Source organism: Dipodomys merriami, unplaced genomic scaffold (assembly GCF_024711535.1).
Source record: "Dipodomys merriami isolate MVZ:Mamm:240054 unplaced genomic scaffold, mDipMer1.0.p SCAF_3, whole genome shotgun sequence".
NCBI classification, from domain to species: Eukaryota; Metazoa; Chordata; class Mammalia; order Rodentia; family Heteromyidae; genus Dipodomys; species Dipodomys merriami.
Window position 1 is genome coordinate 1,084,246 of NW_027204492.1, and position 16,654 is coordinate 1,100,899.

The 16,654-nt window shown below is 49.7% G+C and overlaps 1 protein-coding gene and 1 long non-coding RNA gene across 2 annotated transcripts in view; one reads left to right on the forward strand and one right to left on the reverse strand.

The window, feature by feature from the left end:
• The window catches only part of LOC138839959 (uncharacterized), a 13,031-nt gene extending 8,094 nt beyond the window's left edge, over positions 1-4,937 (reverse strand). The window contains exon 1 of the long non-coding RNA XR_011376024.1: positions 4,873-4,937. This is a non-coding gene — a long non-coding RNA (uncharacterized lncRNA). The remainder of the gene's footprint in view (positions 1-4,872) is intronic.
• Positions 4,938-5,493: 556 nt separating this feature from the next.
• Positions 5,494-15,165, forward strand: Fam3a (FAM3 metabolism regulating signaling molecule A). Its single transcript, XM_070039460.1, has 9 exons — positions 5,494-5,598; positions 7,446-7,559; positions 8,089-8,112; positions 12,388-12,511; positions 12,603-12,661; positions 12,750-12,800; positions 13,155-13,239; positions 13,323-13,449; positions 14,261-15,165. The coding sequence occupies exons 1-9, from the start codon at positions 5,586-5,588 to the stop codon at positions 14,354-14,356; spliced, it is 693 nt and encodes a 230-aa protein (XP_069895561.1). The 5' UTR covers positions 5,494-5,585; the 3' UTR covers positions 14,357-15,165.
• The last annotated feature ends 1,489 nt before the right edge of the window (positions 15,166-16,654 follow it).

Genomic DNA, 16,654 nt, shown 5'->3' on the forward strand with positions numbered 1-16,654 from the left:
ATCTCTCCAACTTTTTTTTTTTTTTTGTCGGCCGTGGGGCTTGAACTCTGGGCCTGGGCACTGTCCCTCAGCTCTTCAGCTCAAGGCGAGTGCTCTACCACTTGAGCCACAGCGCCACTTCCGGTTTTCTGGTGGTTTATTGGAGATAGGAGTCTCACAGTCTTTCCTGCCCGGGCTGGCTTTGAACCGTGATCCTCAGATCTCAGGATTACAGGCGTGAGCCACCAGCGCCCGGCTTATCTCTCCAACTTTTATGCCCAGGCTGGATTGAAACCATGATGCTCTGATCCTCAGCCTTCTGAGTTACTACAGTTACAGGCATGAGCCACCTTATCTGGCTAACATGTTTTAGTAAAGGGGTTTCTATCATGACCATTTATGATCGCAGTTAGAGGCCACGGGGTGGGGGAGGGGGGGGGAGAGGGGAACAATAGCAACAACAAAAAGCTGGGTGTGGTAGTGCAAACTTGCCAGCCCAGTAGGAAAGTCACAGTCCAGGGCAAAAAACACAAAACCCTACCTGAAAAATTAGTAAAGGAAAAACAAAATGATTAAAGATCCTTAAACCAAGTTGTTGTAATTTTATCCTTAGGCACAGAAGACAACTAACTCGGAGCAAAAATAATAAAAAGGAATCAATATCTAGCAATATAATAGTAGAAAGCACAGAAAACCAAGGACAAAAAATGTTCAAAGCAGCCAGAGGGGGAATAAAGACAGACTAGCTCCAAAAAGTGAGCAATGAAGTCTGCAGCAACAGTCAACAGACATTGAAAAAGAATCTTTGACACCCTGGAAGGAAATAACTTCCAATCTATAATCCTACTCTTCAATGAAAATGAAAACAAAACATTTTTGGTGGTGGCGCTGCATCCTCAGCCCTGAAAATCTTTCAAGCATGAACACGAAGTACATACACAAGCAAAGAATTTGCCACTCTCTTTGTTTTTTGTCTTCTTTTAGGTCTGTGACCAGGACAGAAATTTAGTAACTGACACTTTTGTTCATTGGCTAGTGCTCTACCAACTGAGCCATGCCTCCAACCCAAAATTTGCTACTCTCACTAAAAAAAATGCAACAAGCACAGAAGAAAGCTGTGAGCTGCTACTGGATGGATAAAACAAATATGGGAAGGAACAAAAAGCAAATCTGTGGGTACATATAAATGAACATTGGACAACACTGTATTGTAAATAAGGTTTAATGGAAACTGATTGTTACTCTGTGCATGCATGGGGGAGGTGGATGTGTGTGTGTGTGTGTGTGTGTGTGTGTGTGTGTCTGTGTCTGTGTCTGTGTGTGTGTTTGTGTGTGTGTGCTGGGACTTGACCTCGGGGCCTCACTTTTTCACTCAAAGCTGGTGATCTAGAGACAGCAAGAGAAGGAGTGATAGTGTCCAAAAAGAAATGGACTCATGGGCTGGGAAGGTGGCTCAGTGGTAGAGCGCTTGCCTTGCATGCATGAGGCCCTGGGTTCGGTTCCTCAGCACCACGTAAGGAAAAAGGAAAAAGCCAGAAGTGGCGCTGTGGCTCAAGTGGTAAAGTGCTAGCCTTGAGCTGAAGAGCTGAGGGACAGCGCCCAGGCCCAGAGTTCAGGCCCCATGACCGGACCCCCCCCCCAAAAAAAGAAATGGAGTCATTACCTGGCCTGTGGAACTGCAACCCCTCTGTATATCATCTTGATAATAACAATTTAAAAGAGCTGGTGATTTACCGCTTGAGTCACACCTCCACTTTCGGCTTTTTGAGGGATTGCAAAGCATCCCTGAAACTATTAAAGCACAATTATGAATGGATGTGTATGTGAGGTGTTTCCAGCAATGACTGAGTTAGGGGGGAATAATTGCTCCACATATGAGTGACACCATCAGCAGGACACTAGAATAGAATAAAAGGGGGTTCTCATTCCCAGCACCACATACCATGGTGAAAATTGGTTAAGGTTTATGTCGTGGTGAACAGTAACGTGTCGGTGTATGGTTCCTAGTTGTAAGTCAGTGCGGGTATATGCAATGCCACTTGTGGGCAGAGGAAACAGGACTGTCGGTACTACTTTTGCATCGTTTTATTGGTTTTGTTATTTCTTTACAGTAGGGCTGGGCTGCCATTCTAGCGCTTGAGCCACAGCTCCAGCTGCTTGTTGTTGTTGTTGTAGTTGGTTATTTTTCAGATAGTCTTGACTTTTTTTTTGCTTTGTCTGGCCTCAAACCTTGAATTTTCAGCTCTCAGACTCCGGAATAGCTGGGATTACAGATGTGAGCCACTGGTGCCTGACCACTACTTACTTCTTTCCTTCCTTCTTCCTTCCTTCTTTCCTTCCTTCTTCCTTCCTTCTTTCCTTCCTTCCTTTCTTTTTTTGTCAGTCATGGGGCTTGAACTCTAGGCACTCTACCACTTGAGCCACATTGCCACTTGGTGTTTTCTAGTGGTTAACTGGAGATAAGAGTCTCATAGACTTCCCTGCCTGGGCTGGCTTTGAACCACGATCCTCAGATCTCAGCCTCCTGAGTATCAAGGATTGCAGGCATGAGCCACTGATGCCCAGCTCATTACTTCTTTTCTACTGTTGCTTTAAGACAGTATCTCTACATGCTAGCCACAAATTCTCCACCTGCTTGCTTCAGCCTCCTGAGTACCATGGTTACAAGTATACATCATGATTCCTATCTTAAAAAAAAAAAAAAAAAAAAAAAACAACTGGGCTGGGAAGGTGGCTCAGTGGTAGAGTGCTTGCCTTGCATGCATGAGGCCCTGGGTTCGATTCCTCAGCACCACCTAAGCAGAAAAAACTGGATGTGGTGCTGTGGCTTAAGAGATAGAGCGCTAGCCTTGAGCTGAAGAGCTGCGGGACAGCACCCAGGCCCAGAGTTCAGGCCCCACAACAGACAAAAATAAATAACTCTTGTTTTCACATAATTACAACTTTTTAAGAACTTTGTAGGCTTAAACAGGAAAACCACAAGGTAGACATTCTCTAATAAAATTGTTTCAAGTAATTGGGACATTGCAGGTAAATCTAAAAATACCTTTGGTCCCTATTACTGATTTCACTCATTCCTCTGTGCCTCTCTCTACAAGTTACTGTTGCTACGAGGTTAGTGTATATCATTGCAGAACTGCTTATAGTCTATGGAGGCACACACAGAGGGGGATGGCAGTTGGATATAGTATTCAAGTATGAACATATTTTGAAACACATTATAATAAAGAAAGAAAAAGAAAAGGACATGATGGCAGTGAGGGTAATACACAGCCTGTCTAGGCCCTGGGTTCAAGTGCACACACTTGTACATTCCAGAGAAAAGTCAGAGATGGACTCATAAGATACAGAAGACCTTGAGCCGAATCCCAGGCTTCTAGCGTAGCCCGTCACAGGTGCGATGACCCTGGGGAGGAGGAGTTGCCTCTGGCCCTCAGGAGAATTCATTAAATCAACCTTTCTTGTGTGCTCTGAGCACAGTGTAAACATTGTCATGTGAGAACCACCAGTCTTATGTGTGTGTGTTTTTTTAATTTTTTTTTTTTTGGGTCCGGTCGTGAGGCCTGAACTCTGGGCCTGGGCGCTGTCCCTCAGCTCTTCAGCTCAAGGCTAGCGCTCTACCACTTGAGCCACAGCGCCACTTCTGGCTTTTTTCTTTTTGCTTATGTGGTGCTGAGGAATCGAACCCAGGGCCTCAGGCATGCAAGGCAAGCGCTCTACCACTGAGCCACCTTCCCAGCCCCTTTTATTAAAATTTTGTATGCTCTTTCCCCACGCTATAACCCCTGTTTTCACTGTATTTGATTCTGGTGCCCTGCATCTTGTATAAACATTTTTCTAATTTGGGGAGGGGAAGGGAAATAACAAAATGCTGAAACAAGGATACAGGTTGACCCATTGTTACAATGAGATGTACAAGACACTATGTTGAAAATGAACTTTACAACTTGGGAATGGTGAAGAGTTGGGGAGGTGGGGAGGGAAAAGATGGTTGGGGAAAAACAAAGGAGGAGATAACAGTGCTCGATAGGAAATGTACTCATTACCTTACTCACGTAACTGCAACCCCTCTGTACAGTATTTCTACAATAAAAATCATAAAAAAAAGAACCCTCAGTCTTGCAGGTGCCTGGGGCCTGGCTGCTAGTCCAAGGGTGTAAGTAAGTGAGAGGCTGCCTATTTAACAAAAGCCATTGACAAAAGCTCTGGGTCGGAGGAGGGAAGGGATCCTGGAAAAACAAGAAGGGAAGGGACAATAATGCTCGACAAGAAATGTACTCATCGTCTTACTCCTGTAATTGTAACCCGTCTGTACAGCATCTTTATAATAAAATAAATTTTAAAAGGGGGAATAATCAAACAGCCTGGCGCCGGTAGCTCACGCCTGTAATCCTAGCCACTGAGGAGGCTGAGATCTGAGGATCAAGGTTCAAGGCCAGCCTATACAGGAAACTCCGTGAGTCTGTTATCTCCAATAAACCACTCAAAAAGCCGGAAGTGGTGCTGTGGCTCAAGTGGTAGAGCGCTAGCCTTGAGATGAAGAGCTGAGGGACAGCGCCCAGGCCCAGAGTTCAGGCCCCATAACCCGCCAAATTAGTTAAAATCTCTGCGTCCAGTAGAAGGCTGCTCAGACAGATTACTCCATCATGCCGGGGAAAAGTGACTCCGGTAGAAGCAGAGCTGGGTGTGCATAGCACCTCATCTTACTGAGTGCTTCACAAAACAAGACACTTGATTATGAACAGGGCAGACAGGAAGCAGAGGCAGCCAGAGGCACGCCCCCGGTTGCCTTGGCTCTGTCAGGCTCTGCTGTTTTTCCCACGTATGGTTGTGGCGCTTCCTTGTTCCTAAACGGCGCAAATACCAACTTTAGACTCACTTCCACCTACGTACCCATGCCCTTCCACGGCTTCCCCGACTTTGGCAAAAGCTGAGCTTGTTCAAGCGGTTCACTGGCCTGATGGCAGAATAGGAGCGAGCAGCGGAGGCGGGGCCTGATAAGACTCCACCCACCGATTGGCTGGAGCAGACGGTGAGGCGGGTCTAGAGGCGGAGCCTGCGTGGCGCCTGCCAGCCTAGGCGCGCGGCCGAAGGCGGGGCGGGGCCGGTAGACTGTGGGCCCCCCCCCCCCCAAGGCCGCCATTGTCGGGCCTGCCAGGCTGCTTCTACGCAACTGTCTTAACTCGCTCCGTCCGACTGAACGAGACCGGCAGCCCGACAGGCCCGCCTCCTTACCGAGCCCACGTCTCCCTACCGCCTTGGTGAGCCTGGTCTCCTGGACCACCCACTGGAGTGGCAGAAGTCCGGGAGAACCACTTGGACAACCCGGTCACGGAGGTGACTGTGAGCCCGACCGTGATCCGATTCGTTCCCAAGGCCCCTCCTGGTCAGGCAGGTACTGCCCTGGCGTTCCCGAGGAGCCTAGCCCGGCCGGATGTTTGGAGGACCAAGTCGTAACACCGATCGCGCTTGCCTCCCACTGGGGCCCAGCACAGACTTGTCCCGGCACGCACCCAGACCTGCTCTTCTGCTTTATACCCCCTACACAGCTCACGGTCCCCAAACAGTGCACCTGCCGGCGGTCCCAACCAGCGGGGGATCTGGACATGAGGTTGGCAGGTTGGTGGCTTCCACAGACAACGGGAGGGAGGCCCTAGCGTTCTGACGTCTGCTAGGAGGGGCCGGGGTGGCCACTGGTATTGGTGCTGAAAATGGAGAACCGTACACAAACACGCATTCTCTGACCTTAAGCGAATCCTTCCACGGCTGAGGACTTCCGTGTCCCAAACTATAAGATGTGCGTTACTGTTGTTCCCCTAACTGAGATAACAGGCAGCTGCTTTTTGAAAAATAAGTTGTGACAGAGTCTCCAGGGACCATGGCGGCCAGGTGGGGAGGGTAACAGCAGGGACACGCATGGTCTTGGAGAGGAACTGACAAAGGTGCTTCTAGAGTTGGATTTGAAGCAATAACAGAGGGACAACTAAGACGAACATGCCTTCTTAGGAAGGAGCTCACATTTGTAATCTTAGCTACTTGATCTGAGGATCCAAGTGATCCCCGTTCAAGGCCAGCCTTCGCGGGGCACAGTGACACACACCTGTCATCTCCAGCGACATAGGGAAGCACAATTAAGAGGATCACAGTCCAAGCATAAAGCAAGACCAGACCTCAAAAGTAACCAATGCAAAAAGAGTCTGCACTCATGCTTGAAGTGCTAGTGCACCTACCTGGCACATCACATAGAGATGCCTTGTGGGAAAGGAAAGGAGTCCTAGTGGAGGGAGACACTGGGGTGAGATGGAGAGAAGAACTTGAGAACTGAAGTTCAAACCTACTAAAATAGCCACTAGATAGACCTAAGTGGAACTGTGCAGTGAGGAACGTTTTGGACGGGGGTGATTGGCTGCAGCTAGAAACTAAGGTATTATTGCTATGTGCTGCTTAGTTTAAGATCTGGAGTACACAGAAGTGGAGAGGTGGCTCAAGTGGTAGAGCAGTAAAAATGCTCAGGAACCGTGCTCATACCCTGAGTTCAAGCCCCAGGATGAGCACACACACACAAGATCTGGAATAGATGAAATTTTACCTATAAACAGAGTCTAGAGATAAGAAGGCACACTGGAATAGAAGCCCAGAACAATCCAGCTTTAAAGAGGAAGGTAGGACTGTAAATGTGGCTCAGTGGTAGAGTGCTTACCTAACATGCATGAAGCCCTGGGTTCCATTCCTCAGTACCACATAAACACAAAAAGCTGGAAGTTGCACTGTGGCTCAAGTGGAAGAGCACTAGTCTTGAGCAAAAGAAGCTCAAGGACAGTGCAGTCCCTGAGTTCAAACCCCAGGACTGGCAAACAAAGTGGGGGGGGCAAGTAGAAGAAGACCATGTGGCCAAAGAGAAGGCGGGTAGAGGAAGACCATGTGGCCAAGGAGAAGGCAGGCTACTCAGAGGTGAAATGTTTCCATCAGGCAAGCATGGAAAGCCAGACTGAGAGCCTTGACTGAGGTCAAGGAATATGAGAGCCAACAGGACACTGTAGGTATGACATTATAGCCACCATGAGGAATGGAGGGAGAGAGAGAGAAGGGTCCTCATTACAAGAAATCTGACAAGGGAGGGGAAGTCAGGATCAAACTTTCTGAACAAGAGGAGAGGAGGTGCAAATAGATGACACGCAATATATTGCCGGTTGCGAGAGGAGTTCTAGGGATGTGCTTGTGGAGTAGTGGGTTATACAAATCCCCTGGAAACCTTCCAGGGAGAACAAAATGGCAGCCTTGGGGTTAGAACTCAGTTTCCTCCCTCTATTTGCCAAGGGACTATCGTCGGGCCTGCTGAGTGGCTATGGGTCCCCACCAGCCCATCCTCCCATCAGTTCTTCCCAAGTGGAAGGGCCATGGGGTCATTCTTGAGTTCGATGACAGGCATCTGAGGTGGGCCTGCCCTGTGTCTGTCCTGCCTACAGGCCCACTCCGCATCGTGGCCCTCGTCATCACTGTGGGGCTCACCTGGATCGTAGTCGCCATTCTCCTGGGTGGGCCTGGTGGTGGCTTCCCTCGCATCCAGCAACTCTTCACCAGTGAGTGTGGGGCTCTCTGTTGCCTGGCTGCAGAGTTCCCCGTGTTGACTGTGGGACTGCTACCCACAGTGGCGTGGGGGTGGCTCGGTTTTCCATAGCCTTCCTGTGGCAGGCTACCTCTGGCTTCCCTTAGCCTATTTCCTGGCACCAACTGTAGCCATCTCCTACCATCCAGCTGCTCTGGCTGGGAAGCAACAATCCCTAATTTCACTCCTCTACTGGATGGAAGTCAGTAGGGTCAGAGAAAGAGGTGGGGGCCCCCTCTGAATGCTGGAAACAGTGCCCTGTGAGCTTGCTGCTGGGCTCTGGGATGGGGAGGGGATTCTATGCCCTGTGACAGGCAATGGGTCATGGAGGTCATGGTTATGAATCCAATGCACCCCTTTCCTTGAGCAAGCAGTTTGGATCTAAACTCCAGATAGACAAGCAGAGAGGCACTCTTCCTTAGCTCCTTGACCCCAGAACCTGACTGCCTTGTTGCAGGCTCCATGGGGCATCCACACTAACACAAACAACTCTGTGTCCACAGGCCCAGAGAACTCAGTGACTGCAGGTAAGCTCGGGTCACTTCCCTGCCTCTCCTCTGTGCCCACCCCTCATGCTGCCTTTGTGGCACCTGCCGGCCTGCAGTCCCTCAGGATTTCTGTTCTTCACCCATACTTCCCTATACTAGCCATCTTAGCTTGCTTGGCTGTGAGCCTTGTGAATGAGTTACCTTTTGTCAGAATGCAGTGAGGAAACAGGTAAAGGGTCAATATTCTCATTCCAAAAGGGAGGAAAATAGAGCCAGGAGCCAGTGACTCACGCTGGTAATCTCAACTTCTCTGGAGACTGAGATCTGAGGATTATAGTTCAAAGCCCCTGCCCTTGTAGAAAAGCTTATGGCTTTTTGTTTGTTTGTTTGTTTGTTTTGTCGATCTGAGGGCCCTGGGCAATGTCCTTGAGCTTCTTTAGCTTAAGGCTAGCACTCTACCACTTGAGTCACAGCATCACTTCTGGATTTTTCTGTTTATGTGGTACTGAGGAACTGAACTCAGGGCTTCGTGCATGCTAGGCAAGCACTCTACCACTAAGCCACATTCCCAGCCTGGCAGGAAAGTTTACGAGACTCTTAACTAATCACCAAAAATCTGGAAGTGGAACTATGGCTCAAATGATATAATGATAGCCTTGAATAAAAAATTTAAGCAAAGCTGGGTGCCAGTGGCTCATGCTTGTAATCCTACTATTCTTCTCAGGAGGCTGAGATCTGAGGATCATAGTTCAAAACCATCCCGGGCAGAAAAATCCGTGAGACTCTGATCTCCAATAAATCACTAGAAAACCAGAAGTGGCGCTGTGGCTCAAGAGGTAGAGTGCTGACCTTGAGCTGAAGAGCTGAGGGACAGTGCCCAGGCCCAGAGTTCAAGTCCCAAGACGGACAAAAAAAAAGTTGAGCAAGATATGTCCTGAGTTCAAATCCCAGTACTGGCACACACAAAAAGGGAGGACAGAAAACAAGAAAGTCACAAACAAGTCCAAAACCCATCAGTGACATCAGTTTCAGAGCCTGAGAATAATTCTTTGTGGCCTGATTCTCTTCTCTGGGCCCACTGAGGGGACCCCAGCCTCTACCGTAAGAGGCGTTCTCACTCTCTGGCTTCTACTCCCTTATTCTACCTTCAGAACCACCCTGCTTCCTTGAGCTCATCTCTGTCCCTTCCAGTACAAGCTGACCATGTCTCTTTTCCTTTTCGTGTGTGTGTGTGTGTGTGTGTGTGTGTGTGTGTGTGTGTGTGTGTGTGTGTGTGTGTGTGTGTGCTGTAGCTTCAGGGCTGGGCACTGTCCTTGAGCTTTTTTGCTCAAGTCTACCACTCTACCATTTGAGCCATAGCTCCACTTTTGACTTTTTGGTAGTTAATTGGAGATGAGTCTCATAGACTTTTCTGCCTAGGCTGGCTTCAAACCACTATCCTCAGATCTCAGCCTCCTGAGTAGCTAGGATTACAGTGTGAACCACTGGCTCCCAGCCCTGACTTGGGGGGATTCTTGTTTCCTTGATAAAGGCCCAAGCTACAAGGCAAGAAAGTCCTCTTCAGATCCTGCCTGTTTAACCCCATCTCAGGTCCAAGCTTCTGAGAGGGTGGAATGCACTCAGAAATCACATACTTCCTCTCTAGCCAGCCACACCCACTGTGTTCTCTCTAGAGAGCACTCTAGTTTTTTGCATTATGATTAGCGTGAGATTTTCTAAATCATCACATTCTGCTCCCTTCATCCTGATGGTTCTTTGCTCAATTTCTCTCTCTGTTCTCATGTCCTACCATAGCAGCAACGAGAAGCCAGGCCATGCCTTTAACATTGGGCTCAGAAATCTCTTCAAATTCAATGTGTGTGGGTGTGTGCGTGTGCGTGTGCATGTGTGTGTGCCTAGGTGCATGCCAGGTGCAGGATTTGAATTCAGGACCTCATACTCCCACTTGGCTTTTTTGCTCAGGGCTAGCACTCTACCACTTGAGCCACAGCTCCACCTTTGGCTTTTTGGTGGTTTAATTGGCTGAGTCTCATGGACTTTTCTGCACAGTCTGGCTTTGAACCATGATCCTTAGATCTTAACCTCTGGAGTAGCTAGGATGATAGGCATGAGCCACCGGCGCCTACTTCCTCATTTGTTTTCTTTTTGCTTATGTGGTGCTGAGGAATTGAACCTAGGGCCTCAGGCATGCAAGGCAAGCACTCTACCACTGAGCCACCTTCCCAGCCCCTCTTCCTCATTTCTGAGACCTCATCTAAGGACCTTTAGCATTCCTGTTCCTAGCAGCATTCTGCCTGTTGTTGTCTTCTTTCTAGCCCTCAGCATAATCCGGCTTTACTAGCCATGGTTTAAATTCAGGGCCTTGTACTTGCCAGAGAGGTGCTCTAACCACTTGAGACATACCTCCAGGCCTTTTAGTTTTACTTTTGCAGATAGGATCTTGCTTCTGTGTAGAACTGCCCTCGGACCACAGTCCTTCTATCTGTACCTCACACATACCTGGGACTCCAGGTTGTTTATTGAGATAGAGACTCCTGAACTTTGCCCCTGTTGGCCCTCAAAGTCTGATCTTCCCATCTCTACCTACCTGGTATTATAGGCATTATCCACCATGCCCTGTCCCTCTGAAAAAAAAATTTTTTTGAGGGCTGGGAAGGAGTCAAAGTGGTAGAGTGCTTGCCTTGCATGCATAAGGCCCTGGGTTCGATTCCTCAGTACCACATAAGCAGAAAAAGCCAGAAGTGGCATTTTGGCTCAAGTGGTAGAGCGCTAGCCTTGAGCTGAAGAGCTGAGGGACAGTGCCCAGGCCCAGAGTTCAGGCCCCATGACCGACAAAAAAAAAAAAAAAAAAATATATATATATATATATATATATATATATATATATATATGGCCTCACTATGTAGTCCAGCCTAGTCTCAAGCTCAACAACCTTGCTATACCCTTCTGAGTACTAGATTACAGGCATGTGCTACCATAACCAGCTACTATCAATATCTCTACCAATGATTTCTCTCTCTCTCTCTCTCTCTCTCTCTCTCTCTCTCTCTCTCTCTCTCTCTCTCTCTCTCTCTCTCTCTCTCTCTCTCTCTCTCTCTTTCTCTCTTTTTGCCTGTCCTGGGGCTTGAACTCAGTCCTGGGTTCTGACCCTGAGTTTCTTTTGCCCAAGGCTAGTACTTGAGCCATAGTATCACTTCCCCCTTTTTCTGCATAGTTTATTAGAGATTTGCGTCTCATGGACATTTCTGCCTGGGCTGCCTTTGACCCATGATCCTCAGATTTCAGCCTCCTGAGTAGCTAGAATTAAAAGGCATGAGCCACTGGCCCCTGGCCCTGATTTCTTAAGAACACTGTAGGCTTTTGTTTCTACCATACATCTTGCAAGTCTACAGCCTTTTCCTGTTAGGCAGTTTCACATTCATTTCTACATTTTTAACTATTTGTTATATAAACACCTCAATTCCCAGGGCCAAAAGCATTATCAATTTCTGGAGCTTCTATATCAGAGCATCACAAAGCAGGCCTTAATGACAGAAATTTCTTTTCTCACAATTCTGGAAGCAAGAAATGTGAGGCACCAGCAGGGCTGTTCTCCCTCAGAGAGAGTTGAGGACTCTGCTTTGCCTGGGCCACACCTAGTAGCCTTAGGTCTCCGGGGCTGAAGCTGCACAATCTCTGCCTCCATTGTCTTTTTCCTCCCCCATGCCCTTGTCTCTTTTTTCCTTATAAGGGCACCAGTCATGTTGCTTTAGCACTCAACCTACTCCGGCGTGACCTCATCTTAACCAATTTGTCCACAAGAAGCCTTATTTCCAAACAAGGCCACATTCTGAAGTTTTGGGATTACGACTCCAGCATATATTTTTGTGGGGATCCAGTTCATCTCATTGCAGAGTCATCTTCCTCCTGTCCTCCTGTCTTTCCTTTGGGTGAGCCCAAGGAAATTGGGGCACTAGGAGAGCCCCATTTCTCACCTGGCTCAGTTCCTCCGCTGTGGCCTGGCTGGACGCCGTATATCACAGGGCCTCCACTCTGGCCGTCTCCACTTCTGCAGGTCTCCTGGTTCTGTTAGGCCAGCCCTCAGCCTGTTCTCTCTTCTCCTACACACAGCAGCACAGCAGAAAAGCCTCCCTGGGGTCCCTGTCACCTTGCCAGCAAGATAAGAGTATCCATGGACATGTGCTCAGCCTCGCCCTACCACACTTCCCTGCTTGTGCTCACTTAATCTACCCTGGCTGGCCCTGACCTCCCCCTCTCAGATCTCAGGTGACCCCAGGGCCAGGCCCATGGGTCACACTTGCTGTCCCTGCTCAGAACCACGGGCCAGGAAGTACAAGTGTGGCCTTCCCCAGCCGTGTCCTGAGGAGCACCTGGCCTTTCGCATGGTCAGCGGGGCCGCCAACGTGATCGGGCCCAAGATCTGCCTGGAAGATAAGATGTGAGCTCCCTGGGGTCCATGGGGGCTGGGCAGTGGGCCGGGGAGTCCAGGCTGGGTCTGCAGGGGCTGAGGGCTCTGTGTCCCCTGCCAGGCTCATGAGCAGTGTCAAGGACAACGTGGGTCGTGGGCTCAACATCGCCCTGGTAAATGGTGAGTCCCCCATGCTGCCAGATGGGACTCCATCCACCGAAGGGGTTGGCGTGCCCTGCAGGGTATGGACTTTCTTCTCTTGATGCAGGGGTCAATGGTGAGCTCATCGAGGCCCGGGCCTTCGACATGTGGGCGGGAGGTAAGCAGTAGCCATGCCTCCAGCTGGTGGCTTTCCCTTTGGCGCCCTGCTTTGTGTGCTTGTACCCACTCAGGCTTCTCAAGTACTTCCCTGGATTCCCATAAAGCAGCAGGGGAGGGGGAGGAGACCCCAACCTCCATTTAGAGGATGTGTTCCAGGACAGGACAGCCCTGGTTTCCTTACCAGTTTGTCTAGTGCCATCCTGGTGGCTTTTTCCTTCCTGGTGGTCTTTTATGCGTGTCCATCGCCCAAGCCCTACTTCCGGGGTCTCCCTCATTGGGAGAGCAGTGGCTGGGGGGAGGTACAGGGTGGAGCGGGAAGTTTCCCATCCACAGGCCCTCCCCCCACCTCCAGATGTTAACGATCTGTTGAAGTTCATTCGGCCACTGCATGAAGGCACCCTGGTGTTTGTGGCATCCTATGACGACCCAGCCACCAAGTAAGTGATCACCAAAGCCAGCCTCCACTGCGCTCCTATACAGTGGCAGCTTCCAGCTCCTCTTTCCTCCTTCTGCATGACAGGATGAACGAAGAGACCAGGAAGCTTTTTAGTGAGCTGGGCAGCAGGAATGCCAAGGAGCTCGCCTTCCGGGACAGCTGGGTGTTTGTAGGAGCCAAAGGCGTACAGAACAAGAGTCCCTTTGAACAGGTACAGCAGCCAAATGGGCACCTCCACCTCCCAGCCCTGGCAGCCTGACCATGCACCTTAAATGGTCTCTCTTTTAATGGCAAAATTGGTACACTGGCGAAACTCACACCTAAGAAACTTTCTTCCCAAATGTCTGAAAGAATGCTCAACCTTTGGGAAGGTTCTAGCAAAAGCCATGGTGACTACAAGCGCTGCTCCCCACAACACATAGTTTCTGAAAGGCTATGGCTCACTAAAAAAAAAAAGAAAAAGAAAAAGAAAGGAAGAAAGAAAGAAAAATGGCTCAAGCCTATCATCCTAACTACTCAGAAGGCTGAGACCTGAAGGACCAAGGTTCAAAGCCAGCCTGGACAGAAAAGTCCACAAAACTCCATTGTCAAGATAACCAGCAAAAAGCCACACTAGGGCATGAGTCAAGTGGTATAACACCAGATGAATAAATGTAAGGCCCTGAGTTCAAAGCCTGGTACTAGTGAAAGTTAAAAAAAGAAAAGCAGCTCAAGCTCCCCTAGCCCTAGAAAATTCCTCCATGTCTTTCTCTCCCTGCTACCTCCCACAGCTGGGGACACATATACTCCCTCCCCTCTGCAGAGCCTACCTTCCTGGGCCACCAAGCCTAGCAAAGTGCATAGTCCGTCCCCTGGTGCACTTCAGCAATCTCCATTTTGCCCTGGGGTGGGGCAGAGGGTGAGCGCCTGGAGAGCCTGCAGGTGGTTAGCACAGCAAAAAAAGGTCGAAAGCCTGGGCCTTGGGCTGCCTCTGTCCCCTGTCCCAAAGGGCCAGGCGGTGACTTCCTCCCCCACCCCCACAGCACATGAAGAACAGTAAACACACCAACAAGTATGAGGGCTGGCCAGAGGCGCTGGAGATGGAAGGCTGTATCCCGCGAAGGAGCACGGCCAGCTAGCACAGCTGAGCTCCCGGACCAGGCTGAGGGGTCGGCGCAGCACCAGTGTAAAGTGGAGGCCTTACTCCATGTCCCAGAAGGAGGCTCTCTAGCCCCAACACATCTGAGCTCTGAGGCGGCGGGGACCTTGAGGGATGGGAGCTGTGGTGCTGGCCTGTGACACTTTGGCAGGGGAGCCCAAATATCCATCTTCTTTTCCTGAAGCTGGCCATGCCCGTCAGCCGACAGCCCCATTCTCCACTCCTAATGTCAGCTCCTTCCAATTCCTGGGCATCCCTGGCACCGAGGATCCTGGGTGCTTTTCTCTCTCTTTGCGGCAGCCACCTAGCAGGTCGGGTCCACACACACTCACTGCACCACAGGCCACCCCTTTCTCCAGTGGGATTCCTTCCAGTGAGCCAAACCTGCTGGCTTGGCTGCAAGCCTGCCTGCCTCCTGCCTCAACGCTTGACAGGAGCTTGCTGGCCTCAGTACCAAGGTCCCGGGGCCTGATCAAAGTCCCTAATGAAGCATCAGCAGCACGGTTTGTCAGAGTCCCCACTACCCACCTTCTAGATGACCTCTTAATAAATCGATGGGCCCAGTGGAATGAATGCATTCAGATGTTGTCCTCGCTGAAGTCAGGTGGTGGGGTGCTGTGTGTGTGCACAGCCGTGGCCATCGACAAGATGGGCAGTAGCTCACATGGGACTCCAGTGGCTCCCCAGCTGTCCTCCCCCATAGCGCTGAACAACAGCGATGGCTCTTCTCCAGGGACCCAAGGAAGCTCACCAACTGCTCCTAACCCAGTATGACACTCTAGGGAAAATCAGCCTTGGGCTGGGCGCCAGTGGCTCACACCTATAATCCTAGCTACTCAGGAAGCTGAGATCTAAAAAACACAGTTCAAAGCCAGCCCAGACAGGAAAGTCTGTGGCTTTTTTTTTTTTTTTTTTTTGATTAGTTGGGCTTGAACTCTGGGCCTGGGCGCTGTCCCTGAGCTCTTCAGCTCAAGGCTAGCTTTCTACCACTTGAGCCACAGCACCACTTCTGGTTTTCTAGTGGTTTATTGGAGATAAGAATCTCATGGACTTTTGTGCCTGGGCTGGCTTTGAACCAGGATGCTCAGATCTCAGCCTCCACAGTAGTTAGGATTGCAGGCATGAGCCACTGGTACCCGGCTGTCTGTGAGACTCTTATCTCCAGTTAACCACCAGAAAGCTAGAAGTGGCACAGTGGCTCAAAGTGGTAGAGCACTCATTTGGAGCAAAAGAGCTCAAGGACAGCACTTAAACCCAGTATTCAAGCCCTACAACACACACACACACACACACACACACACACACACACACACACAGAGGTGACAGTCAAGCCCTACAACACACACACACACACACACATACACACACACACACAGATGTGACAGTCAATGTGAGGACTCAGCAAGAAGGTTTTTCCCTTACCAGCTGCCACATTGAGCTTGGAGCTCCTGCCAAGCCCTACAACACACACACACACACACACACACACACACACACACACACACACACACACACACACATACACACACACACACACACACACAGAGGTGACAGTCAATGTGAGGACTCAGCAAGAAGGTTTTTCCCTGACCAACTGCCACATTGAGCTTGGAGCTCCTGGCTTCTATAACTATGAGATTATAATTTTCTGATATTTGTAATTTTTTTAAAAGCTGCAAGTGGAACTGTAGCTCAAGTGGTGGCATATAATGCTGGAGCACAAAAGCTTAGGGACGGCGCCCAGGCTCTGAACTGAAGCCCCAGGATGAGCACATGCACAAAACAAATCTAGCCTGGGTACTGGAATAGCAAATCCTGGGGTACAGAAGTGGTCTGGTCAAAATGAGGGGCCGTGTCAGGTGATAAACTTAGAAGGCCTGTGGTTAAGCACTGCCAGTCCCAGGGAAAGTGCTGTGTGCACATCAACCCTTAAGAAGTGAAGGTCAGGCAAGTTTGAGGAGGAGAGGACAGGCCGGCCTGGGAAAGAAAACACTTATGATGCCAGGGCTGCAAAGATCAAGATGAGCTTGTTCTGGCTGTAGATAATGACAGATGCCACGACCCAGCCTTGAGTCAGTGCCAAACTGTTTAGACTGTGTTCCCGTGGACTTGGGGGAATGCTCACAAGTACATATTCCTAAGTTCCAGCCCAGGAGTTGTTTTTTATACTGCAATTTTTTTTTGTCTGTTGTGGAGCTTGAACTCTGGGACTAGGTGCTGTCCCTCAGCTCTTCAGCTCAAGACGAGCATTCTACCACTTCAGCCACAATGCCACTTC